The sequence below is a fragment of the Macaca fascicularis genome, chromosome 19, assembly GCF_037993035.2.
Source record: "Macaca fascicularis isolate 582-1 chromosome 19, T2T-MFA8v1.1".
NCBI classification, from domain to species: Eukaryota; Metazoa; Chordata; class Mammalia; order Primates; family Cercopithecidae; genus Macaca; species Macaca fascicularis.
In genome coordinates, this window is record NC_088393.1 from 5,579,456 (window position 1) to 5,604,963 (window position 25,508).

At 51.4% G+C, this 25,508-nt stretch overlaps 1 protein-coding gene across 1 annotated transcript; it reads right to left on the reverse strand.

The window, feature by feature from the left end:
• Positions 1-6,646: 6,646 nt before the first annotated feature.
• On the reverse strand, positions 6,647-23,196 carry TICAM1 (TIR domain containing adaptor molecule 1). Its single transcript, XM_005587588.5, has 2 exons — positions 23,082-23,196; positions 6,647-10,334 (listed from the first exon to the last, which is right to left on the reverse strand). The coding sequence occupies exon 2, from the start codon at positions 10,196-10,198 to the stop codon at positions 8,063-8,065; it is 2,136 nt and encodes a 711-aa protein (XP_005587645.3). The 5' UTR covers positions 10,199-10,334; positions 23,082-23,196; the 3' UTR covers positions 6,647-8,062.
• Positions 23,197-25,508: the final 2,312 nt, after the last annotated feature.

Here is a 25,508-nt window from a genome sequence, read left to right on the forward strand (position 1 = left end):
CATGGAGAAACCCCATCTCTACTAAAAATACAAAATTAGCCGGGCATCGTGGCACATGCCTGTAATCCCAGCTACTCAGGAGTTCAAGACCAGCGTGGCCAACATATGCAAAACCCCATCTTTACTAAAAATACAAAAATTAGCTGGGCATAGTGGCGCATGCCTGTAATCCCAGTTACTCAGGAAGCTGAGGCAGGTGAATTGCTTGAACCTGTGAGGTGGAGGCTGCAATGAGCTGAGATCAGGCCTCTGCACTCCAGTCTGGGCAACAGAGTGATAGTCAGTCTCAAAAAAATATATATCAGAAAGAGATCATTCCAAGCAGGCACACATAGCTGCCCAGCCCAGTCTGGCTGTGTGTATACTGACTTGCAGAAAGAAATCCTCTGTTGTTTATTCACATTTCACCGTTTTTAAATAGAGGGGACATCGGGCCAGGTTCGACGGCTCACGCCTGTAATCCCAGCACTTTGGGTGGCCGAGGCAGGCTGATCACCTGAGGTCAGGAGTTCAAGACCAGCCTGACCAACATGGAGAAACCTCGTCTCTATTAAAAACACAAAATTAGCTGGGCGTGGTGGTGCATGCCTGTAATCCCAGCTACTCGGGAGGCTGAGACAGGAGAATCGCTTGAAACCGGGAGGCAGAGGTTGCAGTGAGCCAAGATCACGTCATTGCACTCCAGCCTGGACAACAAGAGCAAAAATTCCATCTCTATATAAATAAATAAATAGGACATTTTCTTATATTTTTTTCTTCCTATTTTTCTCCAAGGCTGTTAGGCTCCCAGGGAATCTGGGCCGCCGTGGCCACGTGGCGCTGGTGGGTGGTGACCGCCAGAGGGCGCCAGGGCAGCACAAATCTCAGCTGAGTCCCTAGCTCTGGGGACCTGGTCCTGCCTGGAACTGCTTTCCAGACCTTCCAGACTTTCCCCCATGCCGTACCACCCTCTAGAACTCTCTCCCCACCTGTGGTTCATTCCGATGTAGGCCTGAGGTCTTAGCTTACTTCCTTCTTTCAGAAACTTCCCTTAATCCTCCCAGGCCAGTCTAGGGTCCCCTTTGGGGTCCCACAGCTTCCCCAACAGAGCTCCCATCACCCCATAGCTGCCTGATACTGTCTCCAGCACTGGACAACATAGATTTTCTTCTTCTTCTTCTTCTTTTTTTTTTTTTTAATGGAGTTTCTCTCTTGTCGCCCAGGCTGGAGTGCAATGGCACGATCTTGGCTCACCGCAACCTCTGCCTCCCAGGTTCAAGACATTCTCTAGCCGGGCGAGGTGGCGGGCGCCTGTAGTCCCAGCTACTCGGGAGGCTGAGGCAGGAGAATGGCGTAAACCCGGGAGGCGGAGCTTGCAGTGAGCTGAGATCCGGCCACTGCACTCCAGCCTGGGCGACAGAGCGAGACTCCGTCTCAAAAAAAAAAAAAAAAAAAGAAATTCTCCTGCCTCTGCCTCCCGAGTAGTTGGGATTACAGGCAGGAGCCACCATGCCTAGCTAATTGTTTTGTATTTTCGGTAGAGAATGGATTTCTCCATGTTGGTCAGGCTGGTCTTGAACTCCCGACGTCAGATGATCAGCCCCACTCAGCCTCCCAAAGTGCTGGGATTACAGGTGTGAGCCACCGCGCTGGGACAACAACACAGATTTGTTTCCTGAGGAGACAAAACAGATTTGTGGCCGGGCGCGGTGGCTCAAGCCTGTAATCCCAGCACTTTGGGAGGCCGAGACGGGCGGATCACGAGGTCAGGAGATCGAGACCATCCTGGCTAACGCGGTGAAACCCCGTCTCTACTAAAAATACAAAAAATTAGCCGGGCGAGGTGGCGGGCGCCTGTAGTCCCAGCTACTCGGGAGGCTGAGCCAGGAGAATGGCGAGAACCCGGGAGGCGGAGCTTGCAGTGAGCTGAGATCCGGCCACCACACTCCAGCCTGGGCGACAGAGCCAGACTCCGTCTCAAAAAAAAAAAAAAAAAAAAACAGATTTGTGTTGGTCACCTCCACAGTGACCACCAGTGTAGAGCTTGCACACACAGGTGCTCAATAAATGCTGACAGATAAATGGAGGGATGACTGCCTACTCCTCCCTCACTGCCCAGTGAACCAGGGCAGGGAAGAACTCTGTGGCCCCAGGGCCCTGTAGAGACTTGCATACAGCAAGCGCTCAATAATTGCTTATCAAAAGAACTCACAGACTGGGCGCGGTGACTCACACCTGTAATCCCAGCACTTTGGGAGGCCGAGACGGGCGGATCACTAGGTCAGGAGATCGAGACCATCCTGGCGAACACGGTGAAAACCCGTCTCTACTAAAAAATACAAAAAACTAGCCGGGCGAGGCGGCGGGCGTCTGTAGTCCCAGCTACTCAGGAGGCTGAGACAGGAGAATGGCCCGAACCCGGGAGGCAGAGCTTGCAGTGAGCTGAGATCCGGCCACTGCACTCCAGCCTGGGCGACAGAGTGAGACTCCGTCTCAAAAAAATAAAAAAATAAAAATAAAAATAAAATAATATAAAAAGACAAAAATTATCCGAGTGTGGTGGCGCCCGCCTGTAATCCCAGCAACTCTGGAGTCTGGGGCGGGAGAATCCCTTAAACCTGAGAGGCAGAGGTTGCAGTGAGCTGAGATCACGCCACTGCACTGCATCCTGGGCGACAGAGTGAGACTCTGTCTCTAAAAACAAATAAACAACATGGAGGCAGTGAATGAACTGTCTGCACAGCCTCCGTATGGGCTAGAATCCAGGAGAGAGCGCCCAGCTCCTTCTTCTGCCCCTGCAGGTCGGTTATGTGGCTGTGAGACCTCAGATAACTGACTCCACCTCTCTAGGCCTCAGTTTCTTCATCTGTAAATGACGGACAATGATGGTCCCCTTGGCCCAGGGCCTGGACACCCCCCAGGGATAAGGCCCTCAGGTCCTGGGGGCTTTTTTTTTTTTTTCCTGAGACAGAGTCTCACTATGTTGCCCAGGCTGGAGTGCAGTGGCACGATCTTGGCTCACTACAACCACCGCCTCCCTGGTTCAGGCCATTTTCCTGCCTCAGCCTCCCGAGTAGCTGGGACTACAGGCACCTGCCACCACGCCCGGCTAATTTTTTGTATTTTTAGTAAAGACGAGGTTTCACTGTGTTAGCCAGGATGGTCTCAATCTCCTGACCTCGTGATCCGCCCACCTCGGCCTCCTAAAGTGCTGGGATTACAGGCGTGAGCCACCGCGCCCAACCTGGGCTTTTTTTTTTTTTTTTTTTTGAGACGGAGTCTCGCTCTGTCGCCCAGGGTGGAGTGCAATGGTGCGATCTTGGCTCACTTCAATGTCTGCCTCTCGGGTTCAAGTGATTCTCCTGCCTTAGCTTCCTGAGTAGCTGGGATTACAGGCACCTACCAGGCTCAGCTAATTTTTGTATTTTTAGTAGAGACAGGGTTTCACCATGTTGGTCAGCCTAGTCTCGAACTCCTGACCTTGAGTGATCTGCCCACCTCGGCCTCCCAAAGTGCTAGGATTACATGCATGAGCCAACGTGCCTGGACACTTTTTTTTTTTTTTTTTTTTAGACAAAGTCCAGCTCTGTCACCAAGGCTGGAGTGCAGTGATACCATGGTAGCTCACTGTAGCCTTGACCTCCCAGTCTCAAGGGATCCTCCTGCCTCAGCCTCCCGAGAAGCTGGGGCAACAGGTGGATGCCACCATGCCTGGCTTTTTCTTTCATTATTTCATTTCATTTCATTGAGACAGGATTCTCACTATGTTGTCCAGGCTGATCTCAAAGTCCTGGCCTCATGTGATCCTCCCACTTTGGCCACCCAAACTACTGGGATTACAGACGTGAGCCACTGTGCCTGACCCTCAGGGCATTCGAAATGACCCTCCTTTACAGATCTAAAGGAGGTACATGGAGACAGCTAGGAATGGGAGTTCCAGATCTGAGGTCCGTGGTACAAATGAGGAAGATGAGGCCCAGAAAAAGGCTGCGGACCGGGCGTGGTGGCTCACGCCTGTAATCCCAGCACTTTGGGAGGCTGAAGCAGGTGGATCACCTGAGGTCAGGAGTTCGAGACCAGCCTGGCCAACATGGTGAAACCCCATCTCTACTAAAATAAAAAAATTTTAAAAAAATTAGCCAGGCGTGGTGGTGGGTGCCTGCTTGAACCCAGGAGGTAGAGGTTGCAGTGAGCTGGAGATTCCCCCATTCACATCCATCTTGATCTCCTGACTTCATGATCCGCCCGCCTCAGCCTCCTAAAGTGCTGGGATTACAGGCGTAAGCCACCACGCCCAGCCAGTTTTGTATTTTTTTTTTTTTTTTTTTTGAGACGGAGTCTCACGCTGTTGCCCAGGCTGGAGTGCAGTGGCGCGATCTCGGCTCACTGCAAGCTCCGCCTCCTGGGTTCACGCCATTCTCCTGCCTCAGCCTCCTGAGTAGCTAGGACTACAGGCGCCCGCCACCGCGCCCGGCTAATTTTTTGTATTTTTAGTAGAGACGGGGTTTCACTGTGGTCTCGATCTCCTGACCTTGTGATCCGCCCATCTCGGCCTCCCAAAGTGCTGGGATTACAGGCTTGAGCCACCGCGCCCGGCCCAGTTTTGTATTTTTAATAGAGATGGGGTTTCACCATGTTGGCCAGGCTGGTCTTGAACTCCTGACCTTAGGTGATCCACCCACCTCAGCCTCCCAGAGTGCTGGGATTATAGGCGTGAGCCACCACACCTGGCCTGAAGCCTCTTCACTTTCTGAAACTATTTTACTTCCTTCTTTGATAACTTGTTTACTATTCCTTCCTCTCCTCCCCTACGGAAATGACAGTCACTGACTAATCACTTCTGTCTGCTGTCTGGGACAATTCCCAGCACGCAGTAGGCGCTCGATGAACGTCGGTCAAATAAAGAAATAGCCAGTTCACTGCCCCTGCTCAGGTATTTGCAGCTGGTTCCGGCCTGGATGGTCTAAAACCCTCTATTGGGAACAACCTCACTGCACCCTGGAATCTCATCTCAGAACTCTGCTCCCCAGTTTCACTTCAGGGCCGCTGCGGCTGCCACCGGGACCAGAGCTCTGACAAAATCTGAGTCAGCACCTAAAATAGCAAGTGGTGCATGGCTGCTGGGTGATTCACACCAGCCTCCTCCTTCCACGTGGCCTGGCAATCGGGTTGTCAGGCGGGAGGGGCCCCTCGGGTGAGTCCAGTTTCACCTTCGGGGACCGTCCTTCGCTTCCTCCCTTAGCGCCTTTCATTGCAATTCCCCACTTCTGATCTGTGTGGCTTTTGGAGTCAGAATTAATCTTTTTGGGCCTCAGTTTGCCGCATCTGTAGGGTGGATCCATAATAGAAGCTTCTACCTTGAGGGGTCGTTTTGAGGATGAAAACGTGTTTGTTTATTTCTGTATTTGATTTTTTGTTATATCGATGAGGGCTTCCTATGTTGCCCAGGCTGATCTCGAACGTCTGGCCTTGCCTCCTTATGCACCAGGACGATGGGCCTGCGCCACCGTGCCTCCTTATTTATTTTTATTAGTATTTTATTATTATTATTATTATTATTTGAGACGGAGTTTCACTCTCGTCACTCAGGCTGGAGTACAGTGGCACAATCTCAGCTCACTGCAACCTCCGCCTCCCAAGTTCAAGCAATTCTCCTGCCTCAGCCTCCTGAGTAGCTGGGATTACAGGCACCTACCACCACACCGAGCTAATTTTGTATTTTTAGTAGAGACAGGGTTTCATCACATTGGCCAGGCTGGTCTCGAACTCCTGACCTCAGGTGATCCACCCGCTGCAGCCTCCCAAAGTGTTGGGATTACAGGCATGAGCCACCACGTCCTGCCTTTATTTATTTATTTATTTATTTATTTATTTATTTACTGATACAGAGTCTTGCTCTGTTGCCCAGGCTGGACTGCAGTGGCGCAATCTCAGTTCACTGCCACCTCTGCCTCCCAGGTTCAAGCGATTCTCCTGCCTCAGCCTCGCGTGTAGCTGAGACTACAGGTGCGTGCCACCACACCCAACTGGTTTTTCTATTTGTAGTAGAGACAGGGTTTCATCATGTTGGCCAGGCTGGTCTCAAGCTTCTAACCTCAAGTGATCCGCCTGCCTTGGCCTCCGAAAGTGCTGGGATAATAGACGTGAGCCACCATGCCTGGCCAATTTATTTATTTATTTTTTAAAAAGAGTTGGATGTCTTATTCAGTTGATAAATAAATAAATAAATAAGAAAGATGTGGCTGGGTGTGGTGGCTCACGCCTGTAATCCCAGCGCTTTGGGAGCCCAAGACAGGTGGATCACCTGAGGTCAGGAGTTTGAGAGCAGCCTAGCCAACATGGCGAAACCCCATCTCTACCAAAAATGCAAAAATTAGCTGGGCGTGGTGGCGAGCTCCTGTAATCCCAGCTACTCGGAAGGCTGAGGCAGGAGAATCGCTTGAACCCGAGAGGTGGAGGTTGCAGTGAGCCAAGATCTCTTCACTACACTCCAGCCTGGGTGAGAGAGCCAGGCTCCATCTCAGAAAAAAAAAAAAAAATGGAGATGGGGTTTCATTATGTTGCCCAAGCTGGTCTTGAATTCCTGGCCTCAAGCAACCCTCCCACTTCAGCCTCCCAAAGTTCTGGGATTAATTACAGATGTGAGCCACCACAGCACCCAGTCTTGTTTACGTATGTACTTATTTATTTATAATCCAGAATCAATAAATGTTAAGTGTCCAGCAAACCTTGGCTCCATTCTTATTCTTAGAAGATCTGTCACCCTGAAAAATATTAATCCCTTCCATGTGGGTCCCCCCACTTAATGAGCGCTGCACCTGCTACCCAGATACGGTGTACCTGATATTTATGTGGTTCTGCATATCATCCGCTGAGGCCTTGAAACAACAGCCTCCACAGACCCATTTCTCAGATGAAAAAGCAGAGACTCCGAAAGGTGAGGCACTTGCTCAGCATCACACAGTGGCATCAGAGTCCAACCTTGGTGGGGGCATCAAGGCAGACCCCAAAGAAAAAAAAGGGCTGCAGCAAAACTGCTAAATGTCCCCCAGTGGCATTTATTCCAATTCATTCATTCATTCGTTTGCTCATCCATTCATTCATTCACTCACTCGTTCATTCATTCATTCATCTATTCATTCACTCACTCATTCATTCACTCATTCATTCATTCATTCACTCATCCATTCATTCACTCACTTATTCATTCACTCACTTATTCATTCCTCATTCATTCATTCACTAATTCGTTCATTCACTCACTCGTTCATTCATTCAGTCACTCATTCATTCACTCACTCGTTCATTCATTCACTCATTCATTCATTTATAGCTCACTGCAGCATTCACCTCCTGGGCTCAAGCAATCTCCCCACCTCAGTGTCCTGAGTAGCTGGGACTATAGGCGTGCACCACCACACCCAGTTAATTTTTGTGTTTTTGAAGAGACGGGGTCTCACCATGTTGCCCAGGCTGCACCCTCCCCGCTCTCAACAGTATCTTTTCCCTCCACCTTTCCTGGTATTAGAACCCAGACTCGGCGAGGCACATGGCCGCTTAGAAAGGACTACATTTCCCAGCGTTCCTTGCCGCAGGAGCAGGGCCATGTGATTATATTCTGACCAATGGGATGAGGATGGATCCTGGTTTACGCCCTCCAAGAAAAGGCGTGCACTTCCCGCTTCCGTTTCCCTTTTGCAGAAGCGGGAGCCACGTGTTTTATAATAAATAGCTGGGCAGAAGGTGTCCCAGAAGACAATGGCGCTGCGGAAGCAGTCAATAAATATTATTATAATTAAAAGACCGTAGCAATACCCTCACCACCAAGACCCCTCACCTAAAAATAGAGATTGGAATTGGAAACACGGTATCCAGTTCTGACCACCCTGAAAGCCAGGTCATTATCGCGCTCCTTTTGTCCTAAATGAAGGGCTCCCAGGCAATGTCCTGAAAGCGGCAGATGACCTCATCTTCCACTGTCCACAGGGCGCAGGGCAGACCGGAATGGTCTATGGGGTCCTGCCCAAAGCTGATGCCTGGGTCCAGGTGTGTTCCCCAGGTGGTCAGGTCAAAGGACACACAGTCATTCTGCCTCCTGTGTTTTGTCCTCGGGCGCCTGGGACCCTCTCTGGTTCCACATGTGATTGTTCAGCCCCAGCTGTACCATCTGTGCATGGTGGATAATGAGGGGTTGCAGTCCTGGGCTCTGAGGGGGTGCAGGTGAGGCCGTAGGGAAGGCTGGTGGCTGTGAGAAGGGCAGTGACGGTGGGAAGGTTGCTGGCTGTGGGGAGGGCGGTGGTGGGGTGCCAGCCTGCCACGCGTGCAGGGGCGGCGGCTGCGGGCACCCCTGCCAAGTGGGAAAGGATGGAGGGGCTCCCAGGGGCCCCTGGCCCCCAAAGGGCATTCGAGCCCCAAAGGGTGCCCCAGTCCCAAATGGCATGTGGCTCCCAAAAGCCACCTGGAGCTGCTCCATCTGTGCCTGATAGGACAGGTAGCTCTGGAGGTAGGCCGAGTAGGCCGCGTTCAGGGCCGCTGCTTGCATCCGCTCACTGTCCAGGTGTTGGCTCTGTTCCCGCAGGGCTCGGGCGTCCTGTTCCTTCCTCCACATGGCCTTTCGGGCCTGAAGCCTGTGGGGCCTGAAGGTGTTGGCCACCTTCCTAGCGAAGATCTGGGAGTGTTCGTCCAGCCGCACCAGCCCGGAGAGCAGGCTGGCCGTGTCCGAGCTGAGCTGGGCCGGGGAGCTCTCCAGGGGTAGGAAGGGGATGACACAGTCTGGCGACCCCTGTCGTGTGAGGTTGCTCATCATGGCTTGGTTCACCTGGTGCAGGCTCAGGTGACAGTCGAAGTTGGAGGTGAGAAGTAGGATGATGAAAGCTGAATGGTCTATCGCATCCTGCAGGCAACTCAGCTCCCCACGCCCGGGCACCTGGAAATCCTCGCAGAAGGTGGCCCCGTCGGGCACACCAAGGGCCTCCAGCTTCTCCCGGACCCGCAGGGCGATGTGCTCGTCCGCCCTGGCATGGAGGATCACAAAGTTATAGAATTTCTGTTCCGATGACGATTCCAGGGAGGAAGGGAACAGGGAGGAGGGGGTCAGGTGAGCTGAACAAGGGGCTGATGAAGGAGGAGGAGGAGGCGGAGGGGATGTTTTTGCGGTGGTGGGAGTAGGTGGGCACGGCTTGGTATCTGGAGAGGTGGTGTCTTCTACAGAAAGTTGGAGTGGCGACTGGTGTTTGACAGGGCAGGGGTTTTTGACGGGCTCCACAATGGGCGACGGGAGAGACTGGGCGCCTGCAGACTCCTCAGTGCACTCCACCGGGTAGTGGGTGCTGGTTTCTGGAGCTGTGGGGGTTTCAGGGAGGCCAGTTGAGGTTGTATCTGAGGCCACTTTGGGAAGCGCAGGGGGTGGGCTGCTTGGCAGCTCTTGGGGGCCGGCAGTCTCCCCCGATGGCGGCCAGCTCATCTCCTCAGGCTCCTGGCAGCCACCGGGGACAGGCTCCAGCACCAGGTTGGCCTGAGGGTCGTCACAGAGCTTGCTGGGCCTGTGTGGGCTGCGGTGCGGGCTGAGGAAGGGCATGGTGGGGGACTGGCTGATTTCCAAGTTGCTGGCCAGGGAGGCGGGGCTGTCGGTGGATCGCAGGGAGCGCCCTTGGCTCCAGCCGGCAACACCGTCGATGGGACGCGGGAGGCTCCGGGTCCCAGAGGGCGAAGCCGAGGATGGTGGGAGGCAGTCCAGATTGGACTGGAGCGTCCGGATGCTCCCTGGATCCCCAACAACGTCCCACCCACACCGGTTTCGGGCCTCATCCTGAAGTTCCCCCAGCCGGTGGTCGTCCCTGGAGCTGAGGGTATGGAGGGCTTCCTGGTAGGCCACGTCCCGCAGCGAGGCCGGGCACAGCTTCTCCTCAGCCAGCAGGTGGTACAAGCGGGCTACGGTCCAGGACACATCTGGGGGCTCCTCTGGGTCCTCGGTGCTGTCCACACCAGCCCACTGGCGGGCCACCAGCCGGGCCGCTGCATCGGCCTTCAGTGCCTCTAGAGAGATCCTGGCCTCAGTTTCCTGGCCCAGCTTCAGGAGGACCATGGCATGCAGGAGGTCCTGCCCTTGGCAGCCTGGGCGTGGGGTCTTCAGTTTGTGTTTCAGATACAAGAGCTTGTCCTGGCCTGCTGCGCCTAGAATGTCGAAGGCACTAGGAAGTGACGGGCCCGTGCAGGCCATGGGCACAGGTGGGTGCAGCCTCGGGCAGCAGAAGCTGGGGGTAATGAAGGCATGTTCCACACTGCCCGCCTTCTGCACGCCCGGCGTCCCCTACGCATTCACTGTTCCAGGTTCCGCGGGAGCTGCCCGAGCAGATCTGTAGGAAACAGGAGAGGCAAACATGGTTACCCCCAAGAAAGGTCAGCACGGGAAGGCAGCCCACACACCCCCGCCTGCTTTCCCATCCTGCCACCCAGACCTAACCAGGTGACCTTCGGCAACTTCCATTTCCTTCTCTGCAAAATGCTATGAGGCCAGCACGATGGCTCACATCTGTGATCTCAGCACTTTGGGAGGCTGAGGCAGGAGGATCACTTAAGCCCAGGACTTCCAAACCAGCCTGGGCAACATAGCCAGACTCTTGTCTCTACTAAAAATTTAAATATTAGCTGGGCCAGGCGTGGTGGCTCACACCTGAAATCCCAGCACATTCGGAGGCCAAGGCTGGGGGATCACCTGAGGTCAGGAGTTTGAGACCAGCCTGAAACCGCGTTTCTACTAAAACTACAAAGAGTTAGCCAGGCATGGTGGTGCACAACTGTAATCCCAGCTACTTGGGAAACTGAGGCTGGAGAATCACTGGAACTCAGGAGGTGGAGGCTGCAGTGAGCCAAGATCACACCACTGCACTCCAGCCTGGGCAGCAGAGTGAAACTCCAGATCAAAAAACAAAAAAAGTAGCTAGGCGTAGGTGGCATGTGCCTGTTGTCCCAGCTACTCCGGAGGCTGGAATGGGAAGATTGCTTAAGCCCAGGAGGTTGAGGCTGCAGTGAGCTAAGATGGAGCCACTGCACTCCAGCCTGGGCAACAGAGCAAGACCCAGTCTCAAAAAAAAAAAAAAAAGTTATCCTCTGATACTTACCTGGTGTTACCTGGGAGGTAAACACTATTACACTATTTTCCCCATTTACAGATGGAGAAAGTGAGACACACAGAGGTGATGTCACTTGCCCAAAGTCACACTATCAGCGGATGGCAGAGGATGGATTTGAACCCCAGGCAGTCTGGCTGTGGAGTCTGTGTGCCTAATGGCATACACTTATAGACTTGTTTTGGGCAATTGAGTTGCATTAACACACAGAAACTTCTTAGCTTGATGACTGAAAGCCAGTAGGTGCTCAATACATGCTTGCTAAATAAAGTGGTCAGCCTCGGCTGGGCATGGCAGCTCACACCTGTAATCCCAGCACTTTGGGAGCCCAAGGCGGGCGGCTCACCTGAGGTCAGGAGTTCAAGACCAGCCTGGCCAACATGGTGAAACCCCATCTCTACTAAAAATACAAAAAATTAGCTGGGTGTGGTGGTCCGCGCCTGTAATCCCAGCTACTCAGGAGGCTGAGGTAGTATAATCGCTTGAATCTGGGAGGCAGAGGTTGCAGTGAGCCAAGATCACATCACTGCACTCTAGCCTGGGCGACAAGAGTGAAACCCTGTCTAAATAAATAAAGTAGTCAGCCTTCTAGATGGTCTTCAAGGACCCAACATCCTGGTATTTGCAGGCTTGAGTAGTCTTTCCAACACTGTCCCAGGGTTGGACTATGAGATTAACAGAAAATGGCAAGGGAGCCGGTCGCCACATCTGCTCATTTTTCAAGAGAAGCCAGAGATCTAGATTTTTAGAAATATGCTCACTTTTCTCGGGATGACAATCAATTCCAATACTTTTAAGAAATCTTGTGAGTTGAAAAAAAAGTTTGGGCCAGGCGCAGTGGCTCACGCCTGTAATCCCAGCACTTGGGGAGGCCAAGGCGAGCAAATCATGAGGTCAGGATGTCGAGACCAGCCTGGCCAACATAGTGAAACCCCATCTCTACTGAAAATACAAAAAATTAGTCGAGCATGGTGGCAGGCGCCTGCAATCCCAGCTACTCGGGAGGCTGAGGCAGGAAAATCACTTGAACCCGGGAGGTGGAGGTTGCAGTGAGCCAAGACTGCACCACTGCACTCCAGCCTGGGCAACAGAGTGAGACTCCATCTAAAAAAAAAAAAAAAAAAAAAGTTTGGAGCCAGGCCTGGTGGTGTGTGCCTGTGGTCCCAGCTACTCGGGAGGTTAAGGCAGGAGGATTGCTTGAGCTGAGGAAGTGGAGGCTGCACGGAAGGATACATACATAGCATTCATTCATTCATTTAAGAAGTAATTTTTTGGCTGGGCACTGTGGCTCATGCATGTAATCCCAGCACTTTGGGAGGCTGAGGCGGGTGGATCACAAGGTCAGGAGTTCAAGACCAGTCTGGCCAACATGGTGAAACCCTGTCTCTACTGGAAAAAAAAAAAAAAAAAAATTTAGCCTGGCATGGTGGCATGTTCCTCTAATCCCAGCTACTCGGGAAGCTGAGGCAGGAGAATTGCTTGAACCCAGGAGGCGGAGGTTGCAGTGAGCCAAGATTGCGCCACTGCACTCCAGCCTGGGCAAAAGAGCAAGACTCCATAAAACAACAAACAAACAAAAAATGTACTTTTTAGCCAGGTGCGGTGGCTTACGCTGGTAATCCTAACACTTTGGGAAGCCAAGGTGGACAGATCACTCGAGGTCATGAGTTCGAGACCAGCCTGGTCAACACAGTGAAATCCCCATCTCTACTAAAAAAAAAAAAAAAATTGCCAGACATAGTGGTGGGCGCCTGTACTCCCAACTACTTGGAAGGCTGAGGCAGGAGAATCACTTGAACCCAGGGGGCGGAGGTTGCAGTGAGCTGAGATCACACCACTGCATTCCAGCCTGGATGACAAAGCGAAACTCCATCTCAAAAAAAAAAAAAAAAAAGTAATTTTTTCAGCATTTGCCATGTATTGGGTACCAGTGAATATACCAGTACGCAAACAAGGAAAAACAGCAATAGACTCTTCCCTGGTGCAACTGACTGTCTAATGGTATGTTAGTTATATGTAATATATAAGTATCACATATATTACATACGACAATATAATGGGCATGTGTAAATACACACAAACACTTACATGCAACCACTTATTTGAGGACTTACTACATGCTATATTGTGCACAACTCCGTTCTTTAAACTGGGCACAGTTCTGCTTTAGGACCTTTGCACTGGCTGTTCCCTCTACCTATATCACTGTTACCTGCCAGGTATCCCTGTGGCTTACTCCCTTACCCTTCTTCATGTTTTTGGTTATGACCTGATCCCAGTGTGCACATCTCCCTTTGACAGGGGCCACTAAATATGGTCCACCAATTTTTTTTTTTTTTTTTTCCGTTTTTGAGATGGCGTCTTGCTCTTGTTGCCCAGGCTGGAGTGCAATGGCACGATCTCAGCTCACTGCAACCTCCGCCTCCTGGGTTCAAGCAATTCTTCTGCCTCATCCTCCCAAGGGATTACAGGCATGCACCGCCATGCCTGGTTAATTTTTTATTTTTAGTAGAGACAGGGATTTTCTGTGTTGGCCAGGCTGGTCTTGAACTCCCGACCTCAGGTGATCCACCTGCCTTGGCCTCCCAAAGTGCTGGGATTACAGGCGTGAGCCACCATGTCCAGCCAATTGTTTTTTTTGTTTTGTTTTGAGACGGAGTCTCGCTCTGTCACCCAGGCTGCAGTGCAGTAGCACGATCTCAGCTCACTGCAACCTCCACCTCCCGGGTTCAAGCGATTCTCCTGCTTCAGCCTCCCGAGTAGCTGGAACCACAGGCGCCCGCCACCACGCCCAGCTAACTTTTGTACTTTTTATAGAGACAGGGTTTCACCATATTGTCCAGGCTGGTCTCGAACTCCTGACCTTGTGTGATCCACCCACCTCAGCCTCCCAAAGTGCTGGGATTACAGGCGTGAGCCACTATGCCCAGCCAATTGCTTTTATAAATAAAGTTTTATTGAAACACAGACATGTTCACTCATTTACATATCATCGATGGCTGCTTTCTCACTAGGGTGATGGAGTCACTACAACAGAGACCATGTGGTCTACAAAGTGGTCACTCTCTGACCCTTGACAGAAAAAGTTGGTAGACACCTGGGTTATGAGACAGGCATGTGATTTTTTTATTTTCCGTTCCACAGAGGGGCAAACATGACCGAGATCACACAGCCAGTGACTGATAGAGCAGCCATTTGATGCCAATGTTTGTAACTATAACACCAAGTGCCTTTCAATTAGTAGGGGCATGATTGGCTATTATCGGTTCAATGTCAATCGTGTCTATCCCCAAAATCATACGTTGAAGTGCCAACCTCCAGTAGCTCAGAATGTGACTTTATTTAGAGAAAAGGCCTTTTTTTGGTTTGTACTTGGCTTTGATGTTTTTGTTTGTTTGTTTGTTTTTGATGTTGAAAGTATTTTTATTTGGCTGGGCGCGATGGCTCATGCCCGTAATCCCAGCACTTTGGGAGGTGGAGGTGAGTTGATCACTTGGGATCAAGAGCTTGAGACCAGTCTGGCCAACATGGTGAAATCCCATCTCCACTAAATATACAAAAATTAGCCAGGCATGGCTGGGCGTGGTGGTTCACGCCTGTAATCCCAGCACTTTGGGAGGCCGAGGTGGGCGGATCACCTAAGGTCAGGAGTTCCAGACCAGCCTGGCTAACATGGTGAAAATCCATCTCTACTAAAAATGCAAAAATTAGCCGGGCGCGGTGGCGGGCGCCTGTAGTCCCAGCTACTCGGGAGGCTGAGGTAGGAGAATGGCGTGAACCCGGGAGGCGGAGCTTGCAGTGAGCCAAGATCGTGCCACTGCACTCCAGCCTGGGTGACAGAGCGAGACTCCATCTCAAAAAAAAAAAAAAAAAAAAAAAAAATTAGCCAGGCATGGTGGTGTGTGCCTTTAATCCCAGCTACTTAGGAGGCTGAGGTGGGAGGACTGGTTGAGCCTGGGAGGTTGAGGCTGCAGCAAGCAAGCTAAGATCTCACCACTGCACTCCAGCCTGGGCAACAGAGCCAGACCCTGCATCAAAAAAAGAAAAGGCAGCGGACACTTAGATACAGACATAGAGCTGCACAGAAGGAAGATGATGTGAGGAGACCCAGGGAGAAGGCGGCCGTCTGCAAGCTAAGGAGAGTCCTCAGAAGGAACCAACCCTACGACACCTCGATCTTGGACTTCCAGCCTCCGTAACTGTGAGAGAATCAATTTCTGTTGTTTAAGCCATCCGATCTGGGGCACTTTATTACCACAGCCATAGCAGCTAATACACTGCAGACACTCGCTGTCTAGACCAGCCTAAACACTCTGTGTTGTCCAGTATGGGAGCCCCCAGCTACCTGTGCCTACTGGGCACCTGAAATGGGGCTGTGATAGTGAAGAGGCTCTGAATTTTAATTTTTTTTGAGATGAAGTCTCGCCCGGCCACATGTTCTCACTTCTAAGTGTGAGTGAATCATTGAGTTCACAAAGACACAAAGAAGGGAACAACAGGGCCGGGCACAGTGGCTCACGCCTGTAATCCCAGCACTTTGGGAGGCCGAGGAAGGTGGATCGCCTGAGGTCAGGAGTTCAAGACTATCCTGGCCAACATGGTAAAATCCCATCTCTACTAAAAATACAAAAATTAGCCAGGTGTGGTGGCGGGTGCCTGTAGTCCTAGCTACTAGGGGAGGCTGAGGTGGGAGAATCACCTGAACCCAAGAAGTAGAGGCTGGAGTGAGCAGAGATCAAACCACTGCACTCCAACCTGGGCGACAGAGCGAGACTCTGTCTCCAAAAAAAAAAAGGGGGGGAACAAAAATACCGGAGCCTGCTTAAGGGTGGTGGAGGTGAAGAGGAGGAAGAGGATCTAAAAACTGCCTATTATGGTCCAGCACGGTAGCTCACGCCTGTAATCCTAGCACTTTGGGAGGCTCAGGTGTGTGGATTGCCTGAGCTCATTCAAGACTAGCCTGGGCAACATGGTAAAACCCCGTATCTACTAAAATACAAAAAAATTAGCTGGGTGTAGCAGTGTGCAACTGTAATCCCAGCTGCTTGGGAGGCTGAGGCGGAAGAATTGCTAGAACCTGGGAGGCGGAGGTTGCAGTGAGCCGAAATGGCACCACTGCACTCCAGCCTGGGTGACACAGTGAGCCTCCGTCTCAAAAAAACAAACAGACAAAAAACTACCTGTCAGGTACGACAATTATTACCTGTGTGATGAAATAATCTGTACACGAAAACCTGTGACATGCCATTCGCCTATATAACAAACCTGGACATGTACCTGTTAATTTTTGTATTTTTGTACACACTGGGTCTCCCCATGTTGCCTGGGCTCAAGCGATCCTCCCACCTTGGCCTCCCAAAGTGTTGGGATTACAGGCATGAGCCACCGCAGCCGGCATTTTATCTAATTTTTAATTAATTAAGGCAGGGTGCAGTGGCTCATGCCTGTAATCCCAGCACTTTAGGGGGCAGAGGTAGGAGGATCTCTTGAGCCCAAGAGTTCAAGACCAGCCTGGGCAACAGTGAGACTCATCTCTACCAAAAAAAAATAGGCCGGGCGCGGTGGCTCAAGCCTGTAATCCCAGCACTTTGGGAGGCTGAGGCAGGTGGATCACCTGAGGGCAGAAGTTCGAGACCAGCCTAGCCAACACAGTGAAACTCTGTCTCTACTAAAAATAAAAAAAATTAGCAGGGCGTGGTGGTGGGTGCTGGTAATCCTAGCTACTTGGGAGTCTGAGACAGGAGAATCACTTGAACCGGGGAGGCAGGGGTTGCAGTGAGCCAAGATTACACCATTGCACTCCAGCCTTGGCAACAAGAGCAAAACTCCGTCTCAAAACAAACAAGAAAATAAATAAAATAAAAATAAAAATAATTAGCTGGGTGGGGTGGTACATGCCTGCATCCCAGCTACTTGGGAGGCAGAGGTCAGAGGATCGCCTGAGCCCAGGAGATCGACGCTGCAGTGAGTGGAGATCGAGGCTGCAGTGAGCAGAGATCGCGCCACTGCACTCCAGCCTAGGCAACAGAGTCTCAAAAACAGCAAAACAAAAAAGGTATGGAAGATGCCTCATTCATTGGGCCGGGCGCGGTGGCTCAAGCCTGTAATCCCAGCACTTTGGGAGGCCGAGACGGGTGGATCACGAGGTCAGGAGATCAAGACCATCCTGGCTAACACGGTGAAACCCCGTCTCTACTAAAAAATACAAAAAACTAGCCGGGCGAGGTGGCGGGCGCCTATAGTCCCAGCTACACAGGAGGCTGAGGCAGGAGAATGGCGTAAACCCGGGAGGCGGAGCTTGCAGTGAGCTGAGATCCGGCCACTGCACTCCAGCCCGGGCGACAGAGCGAGACTCCGTCTCAAAAAAAAAAAAAAAAAAAAAGATGCCTCATTCATAATATTTTATAATGAAACATGTTGGGTATATTGAATTAAATAGAATTTATTATTAAATGCGTTTACATATTGGATTAATAAAATGTATTATTAGGATTAATTTTTGTTTTTATTATTTTTTCTTTTTTCGAGGTGGAGTCTTGCTTCATTGCCCAGGCTGGAGTGCAGCGGGGCGATCTCGACTCACTGCAACCTCTGCCTCCTGGGTTCAAGCGATTCTCTTTCCTCAGCCTTCCGGGCAGCTGGGATTACAGGCATCCGCCATTATACCTGGCTAATTTTTTTTTTTTTTTTTTTGAGACAGAGTCCCACTTTGTTGCCAGGCTGGAGTGCAGTGATGCGATCTAGGCTCACTGCAGCCTCCTCATCCCGGGCTCAAGTGATTCTTGTGCCTCAACATCCTGAGTAGCTCGGATTACAGGAGCCTGCCACCACGCCCAGCTAATCTTTTTTTTTTTTTTTTTTTTCTTTTTTGAGACCAAGTCTCCCTCTGTTGCCAGGCTGGAGTGCAATGGTGCGATCTTGGCTCACTGCAACCTCCACCTCCTGGGTTCAAGCAATTCTCCTGCCTCAGCCTCCCAAGTAGCTGGGACTACAGGTGCGCGCCACCATGCCCAGCTAATTTTTGTATTTTTAGTAGGGATGGGGTTTCACCATGTTGGCCAGGATGGTCTTGATCTCTTGACCTCATGATCCGCCTGCCTTGGCCTCCAAAATTCTGGGATTACAGGCGTGAGCCATCGTGCCCGGCCTTATTTTTGTATTTTTAGTAGAGACGGGGTTTCACCATGTTGGCCAGGCTGGTCTGAAACTCCTGACCTCAAATAATCCACCCACCTTGGCCTCCCAAACTGCTGGGATTTCAGATGTTAGCCACCGCACCCAACCTCAGTAAAATATATGTGTATATATATATTTTTAGGCTGGGCTCAGTGGCTCACGCCTGTAATCCCAACACTTTGGGAGTCTGAGGTGGGCAGATCACAATGTCAGGAGATCGAGACCATCCTGGCTAACACGGTGAAACCCCGTCTCTACTAAAAATACAAAAAATTAGCCAGGCGTGGCAGTGGGAGCCTGTAGTCCCAGCTACTCCAGAGGCTGAGGCAGAAGAATCACTTGAACCCGGGAGGTGAGAGGTTGCGGTGAGCTGAGATCATGCCACTGCACTCCAGCCTGGGCGACAGAGTGAGACTGTGTCTCAAAAAATAAATAAATATGTGTGTGTGTGTGTGTGTGTGTGTGTGTATTTAACTTCAGAGACCTCTGGACAACCCCACTGGCAAAGCAATGTGAGATTCAAATTACTTTGAATTCATTGCCAACATTGAACAGAGACTTTGTATACAACTCCGGCATTCCGGATTCTCTCGGAAAATCAAAGATCCGGCCACACTGGGCCCACGTTCCCACGGGGCAACAATCCGCAGTGAGAGAAGTTCAAGTCCTTCCATCTGAGGGCTAAGGCCTGCCCTGTTGACCCCACACCCATCTGAAATGAGTCAGTCCCAGGGCAAGCGAGAGCAACAGGTAGAAGCTTGCCCTTGGGATTCAAGTCACACCCAGGCTGTGACCCTGGGGCAGGCCATGGGTACTTAAAATGCCTCAGTCTCCACGTGTGTGAAATGGGCACCAGGTAGGGTAGCTGTGAGGGTGAATGCGTTCATTTGTACAGGACTCTTTTTTTTTGAGACAGAGTGTTGCTCTGTCACCCAGGGCAGAGTGCATTAGTGCAACCTCAGCTCACTGCAACCTCCACCTGCAGGGTTCAAGCAAGTCTCTTGCCTCAGCGTCCCAAGTAGCTTGGATTACAGGTGAGTGCCGCCATGCACGGCTAATTTTTGTAATTGTATTTATTTATTTATTGAGACGGAGTCTTGCTCTGTCACCCAGGCTGGAGTGCAGTGGCTCGATCTCAGCTCACTGCAACCTCCACCTCTCAGGTTCAAGTGATTCTCCTGCCTCAGCCTCCCAAGTAGCTGGGACTACAGGTGTGGGCTACCACGCCCAGCTAATTTTTTTTTTTTTGAGATGCAGTTTCACTCTTGATGCGCAGGCTGGAGTACAATGGCACGATCTTAGCTCACTGCAACCTCCACCTCTCAGGTTCAAGTGATTCTCCTGCCTCAGCTTCCTGACTAGCTGTGACTACAATTGTGGGCCACCATGCCCAGCTAATTTTTTTTTTTTTTTTTTTTTTTTTGAGGCGGAGTCTCGCTCTGTCGCCCAGGCTAGAGTGCAGTGGCCGGATCTCAGCTCACTGCAAGCTCCGCCTCCCGGGTTCCCGCCATTCTCCTGCCTCAGCCTCCCGAGTAGCTGGGACTACAGGCGCCGCCACCACGCCCGGCTAATTTTTTTTGTATTTTTAGTGGAGACGGGGTTTCATTGTGTTAGCCAGGATGTTTTTTTTTTTTTTTTGAGGTGAAGTTTCACTCTTGTTGCCCAGGATGGAGTGCAGTGGCATGATCTCAGCTCACTACAACCTCTACCTCCTGAGTTCAAGCGGTTCTCCTGCCTCAGCCTCCTAAGTAGCTGGGATTACAGGGACCCGCCACCACGCCCAGATTTTTTTTTGTATTTTTAGTAGAGACGGGGTTTCATCATGTTGGCCAGGCTGGTCTCCAACTCCTGACCTCAGGTGATCCTCCTGCCTCAGCCTCCCAAAGTGCTGGGATTATAGGTGTGAGCCACCACATCCGGCCCATGTCAGTTACATTTAAATCTCATTCTTTTTTCTTTTTTTTTTGAGATGGAGTTTCAAGCCACTGCACCTGGACTTTTTTTGTATTTTTAGTAGAGATGGGGTTTTGCCACGTGGGCCAGGCTGGTCTCAAACTCCTGACCTCAGACAATCTGCTCACCTCAGCCTTCCAAAGTGCTGGGATTACAGGCGTAAGCCACGGCACCCAGCTAATTTTTGTAATTTTAGTAGAGACAGGGTTTCAGGCCATCGACCAGGCTGGTCTCGAACTCCTGACCCCAATTGATCTGCCCGCCTTGGCCTCCCAGAGTGTTCAGATTACAGGCATGAGCCACTGCGCCCAGCCCGTATAGGACTCTTAAAGCAGTGCCTGGCACATGTGTGCTCCATGAACATTAGCATGCAAGACTGAAACCTCCTGGCAAGGACTCAGGGGAGTTTTGCAGAAAACACAACAAAGCCAGTCAGACTTAGAATCATCAAGGCAGGACCACCCCCACCTGTATGCCTGGCAAATCTCTAAAATCACGTGGTCTTTCTTCTCCTTCTCTCTGCCCATGGGCCTGAACTCAACCCTATTTCATTGACTGCCCCAGCTTCCCCTGCCCGCCTCCCCTGCCCGCTGCCACCTCCACCTTCTGGAGACCTGGAGAGTTTCATTTCTCACTGTCCATGGCTGGGACAAAGTCCACTCCTCACTCTGAAGAGCAGGCGCCTGGCGGGACAAAAACACCCACAGGGTAGGGGCGTTCTGGCTCTGCCACCTGCCGGCTTGTGCAGTCTGTTTCTCAGCCTCCGTTTCCTCATTTATAACACCCACATGAACTGGTACTTAGGATGAATGGGAGTCTGTTTTGAAACTTCAATGCAAAAATATGGTTAAAAAGTTTACATCAGTGCCCAGGAAGAAGCAAGAGCTTGATATAATAATGTTAGTGTGACAATAAATGTTGACAGACTTTTTCTCTTCCTCTTCCTTTTTTAAAAAAATTTTGATTTTTAATTTCATTTCTTTCTTTCTTTCTTTCTTTTTTTTTTTTTTGAGACAGAGTCTCGCTGTGTCACCCAGGCTGGAGTGCAGTGGCACGGTCTCGGCTCACGGCAACCTCCGCCTCTTGGGTTCAAGCAGTTCTCCTGCCTCATCCTCCTGAGTGGCTGGGATTACGGCACGCGCCACCACGCCCGGCTAATTTTTGTATTTTTAGTAGAGACGGGGTTTCACCATGTTGGCCAGGCTGGTCTCAAACTCCTGACCTCAGGTGATCTGCCTGGGATTACAGGTATGAGCCACTGTGCCCAGCCCCCATTTCATTTTTTTTTTTTTAGAGACAGGGTCTCACTCTGTCACCCAGGCTGGAGTGCAGTGGTGGGGTCACGGCTCACTGCAGCCTTGAACTCCTGGGCTCAAGCAATCCTCCGACCTCAGCCTCCTGAGTAGCTGGGACTACAGGTGTGTGGCACAACACCTGGCTAATTTTTGTCTTTTTGGTAGAGACAGGGTCTCACCTATGTTACCCAGGCTCCAGGGCTCAAGCAATCCTCCTGCCTCAGCCTCCCAAAGTGTTGGGATTATAGGCATAAACACTGCACCTGGCTAACTTTCTTTTTGAATTTTTTTGTAGAAATGGAGTCTTGCTATGTTGCCCAGGCTTGTCTTGAACCCCTGGGCTCAAGCGATCCTCCCACCTCGTCCTTTTTAAATGTTTTAACTGCATCTGAAACGTGCTCTTCTCTCCCACTCTTCCTCCCACACTGTCATACAGTCTTTCATGCGTTGCGTATGCATTTATTGAGCATCTACTAGGTCCAGGAACTGTTCAAAGTGCCACTGCATATCAAGGCAAGCACATCCGCTCTCACAGAGCTCCTAGTCTGGTTCAGGGAGACCAACAGTAAGTGGGAAAATAACCCAAGATCATTTCAGAGAATGAAAAGTACTGTGAAAGCCATGAGCTGGGGGCTGTGTGGCTCTGAGAGACTGGCTGGGAAGGGGCTACAGGGGACCATGGTGGTCAAGGGAGGCCTTTGGGGACAGGAGGTGACATTGAGCTGAGACCTGAACGAGCTGAGGGAGGAGGCTGGGTGGAGATCAGGGAGGAAAGCTCTCGGAAGGTGAAGCCACCTGCCCAAAGGCCCTGGGGCAGGATTGCGCCTGGCTAGCTGGAGGAACAGTGAGGAAACCCATGTGACTGGATAACCGTTAGGAGGGGGAGAAAGGAAGAAGGTGTGGGGTGGTATAGGGTGTGAGGTTGGGATCCTGGGTCTCAGGGAAGAATTCGGGGTGTCAGGAAGGAATTTGGGATGTTGGGGAGGGATCCTGGGTGTCAGGGAGGAATCTGGGGTATTGGGGAGGGATCCTGGGTATTGGGGAAGAATCCAGGGTGTCAGAGAGGGATCCTTGGTGTCACAGAGGAATTTGGGGTGTCTGGGAGGAATCTGGGGTATTGGGGAAGGATCCTGCACGTCAGGGAGGAATTTTGGGTGTCAGGGAGAAATTCAGGGTGTTGAAATATCGGGTGTCAGGTAGGAAGCTTGGGGCTCAGGAATTTGGGGTGAGGAGGAATATGGGGTTTCAGGTAGGCATCCTGGGTGTTGGGGAGGAATCTGGGGTTTGGGGGAGGGGTCAGGCTGTAGGGGAGGAAACCCGGGTGCTGGGGAGGATCCCGACAGTGGGGGAGGATCTGGGCCACCAGCGAGGAGAGCTGGAGGTTGAGGGGAACGTCAACCTCCCAACGCGCGGCGCCAGGCCTCCCCGGGGCCCTAAGAGGGAGGCCAGGTGGCCTGGAGTCCTGGCGAGCGGCGCGGGCGCAGGGCCACCCTCCACACCCCCGACACTTTCTCCACCTCTGGCCAGTCCTCGCCGCTTCCCCACCTACCAGGGATCCGGGGCTGCCGGCTGCGCCACTGGGTCCTAGGGTCCTGGGGTCCTGGGGTCCTGGGGGCCGGGACTTCTGCGGAGGTTCCCGCAGACCTCAGCGCGCTGAGGGCGCTGGCTCCACCCCGCGGCTCCCGCCCTTGGAAGGAAACGCACCGCCCCTTCCGCGTCCTGGGTGGGTGTGGGACGTGAGGTCACGGTTTCGGAGTCCTGCCCCGCAGCACCGGGAAAGTCCCCGGGGCGCCCCGCACCTGTGCCCTCTCTTCCCAGCCCTTGCGGTCACGTTCAGCAAGTGTGAGCACCTACTGTGTGCAGGGGGCCAGAAGAACTCGCATCTGCCCTGGGGAGCCCACAGTCATCTGGGCTGGGGGCCCAGATGAGAAAGTAATCACAATTGGAAAGTAGGATCATCTCCGTTAGCGATAGGTGCTTTCCAGGAAATAAATGCAGCAGCTGTTTTTTTTTTATTTATTTTATTTTATTTTATTTTTATTTTATTTTATTTTACTTTACTTTATTTTACATTTTATTTTATTTTACATTTTATTTTATTTTATTTTATTTTATTTTATTTTATTTTATTTTATTTTTCCCCGAGACGGAGTTTCGCTTTTGTTGCCCAGACTGGAGTGCAGTGGTGCGATCTCAGCTCACTGCAACCTCCGCCTTCCCGGGTTCAGGCGATTCTCCTGCCTCAGCTTCCCGAGTAGCTGGGACTACAGGTGACATGTGCCACCACGCCTGGCTAATTTTGTATTTTTAGTAGAGACGGGGTTTCTCCATGTTGGTCAGGGTGGTCTCGAACTCCTGACCTCAAGTGACCCACTCACCTCGGTCTCCCAAAATGCTGGGATTACAGGTGTGAGCTTCCATGCCCGGGTCCCCCCAACTTTTTTTTTTTTGAGATGGAGTCTTACTCTGTGGCTCAGGCTGGAGTGCAGTGGTGCGACCTCGGCTCACTGCAATTTTCTTGCCTAAGCCTCCTGAGTAGCTGGGATTACAGGCACGTGCTGCCACATCCGGCTCATTTTTGTATTTTTAGTTGAGACGGGGTTTTACCATGTTGGCCAGGCTGGTCTCGAACTCTTGACCTCAGATGATGGGTCCACATCAGCCTCCCAAAGTGCTGGGATTACAGGCGTGAGCCACCACGCCCGGCCTAATTTTATTATAATAATTATTCTTATTATTATAGGGGTCTCCCTATCTTGCCCAGGCTGCTCTTAAACTTCCAGGCTCAAGCAATCCTCCCATCTCAGCCTCTCAAAGTGCTGGGATTACAGGTGTGAGCCACCGCACCCGGCCTATAACATTATTTTTATCACCACGATAAATAAGATCTAATAATCACAGTGATTTTGCAGTGGTGACAAGTGTCAGTTGTGTTTCTGGTTGCAATGCAATCTGAAAGTATCTGTGGCTTTTATTAGGGACAAAGGGACAAAGTCCCAGGTCCTGCGGCTGTCTTCATTAATAATTGAGGAAATGGTAATTATCAGTTAGAGGCCGGGCGCGGTGGCTCAAGCCTGTAATCCCAGCACTTTGGGAGGCCGAGATGGGCGGATCACGAGGTCAGGAGATCGAGACCATGCTGGCTAACACGGTGAAACCCCATCTCTACTAAAAAATACAAAAAATTAGCCGGGCGAGGTGGCGGGCGCCTGTAGTCCCAGCTACTCGGGAGGCTGAGGCAGGAGAATGGCGGGAACCTGGGAGGCGGAGCTTGCAGTGAGCTGAGATCCGGCCACTGCACTCCAGCCTGGGCGACAGAGCGAAACTCCGTCTCAAAAAAAAAAAAAAAAAAAAAAAAAAAAAAAAAATTATCAGTTAGTCAGTGAAAATAAAGATGTGGGCCGGGCACGGTGGCTCAAGCCTGTAATCCCAGCACTTTGGGAGGCCGAGACGGGCGGATCACGAGGTCAGGAGATCGAGACCATCCTGGCTAGCACGGTGAAACCCCGTCTCTACTAAAAATACACACAAAAAAAAACTAGCCGGGCGAGGTGGCGGGCACCTGTAGTCCCAGCTACTCGGGAGGCTGAGGCAGGAGAATGGCGTAAACCTGGGAGGTGGAGCTTGCAGTGAGCTGAGATCCGGCCACTGCACTCCAGCCTGGGTGACAGAGCGAGACTCCGTCTCAAAAAATAAATAAATAAATAAATAAATATGTGAATTTTTTTTCCCCATCAGAGTTCACAGACACCCTGAATACCCCCAAGAGACTCAGGGACCCCAGGCTGAAGTTTACCTAAAAGTTCTTGTGGGGAGATAGCAATGGAAGTTATGTTGATGTCAAATCTCCCACAGTTCCCCTTATTGAGTACCTCTCTCCAGTGAGGGAGAAATTTTGAGCACTGACTGTGTTCCAGGCATGTCTAGGCTCTGGGAATACAGTAGCGGGGAAGACAGAAATGGTCTTACCCTTCAG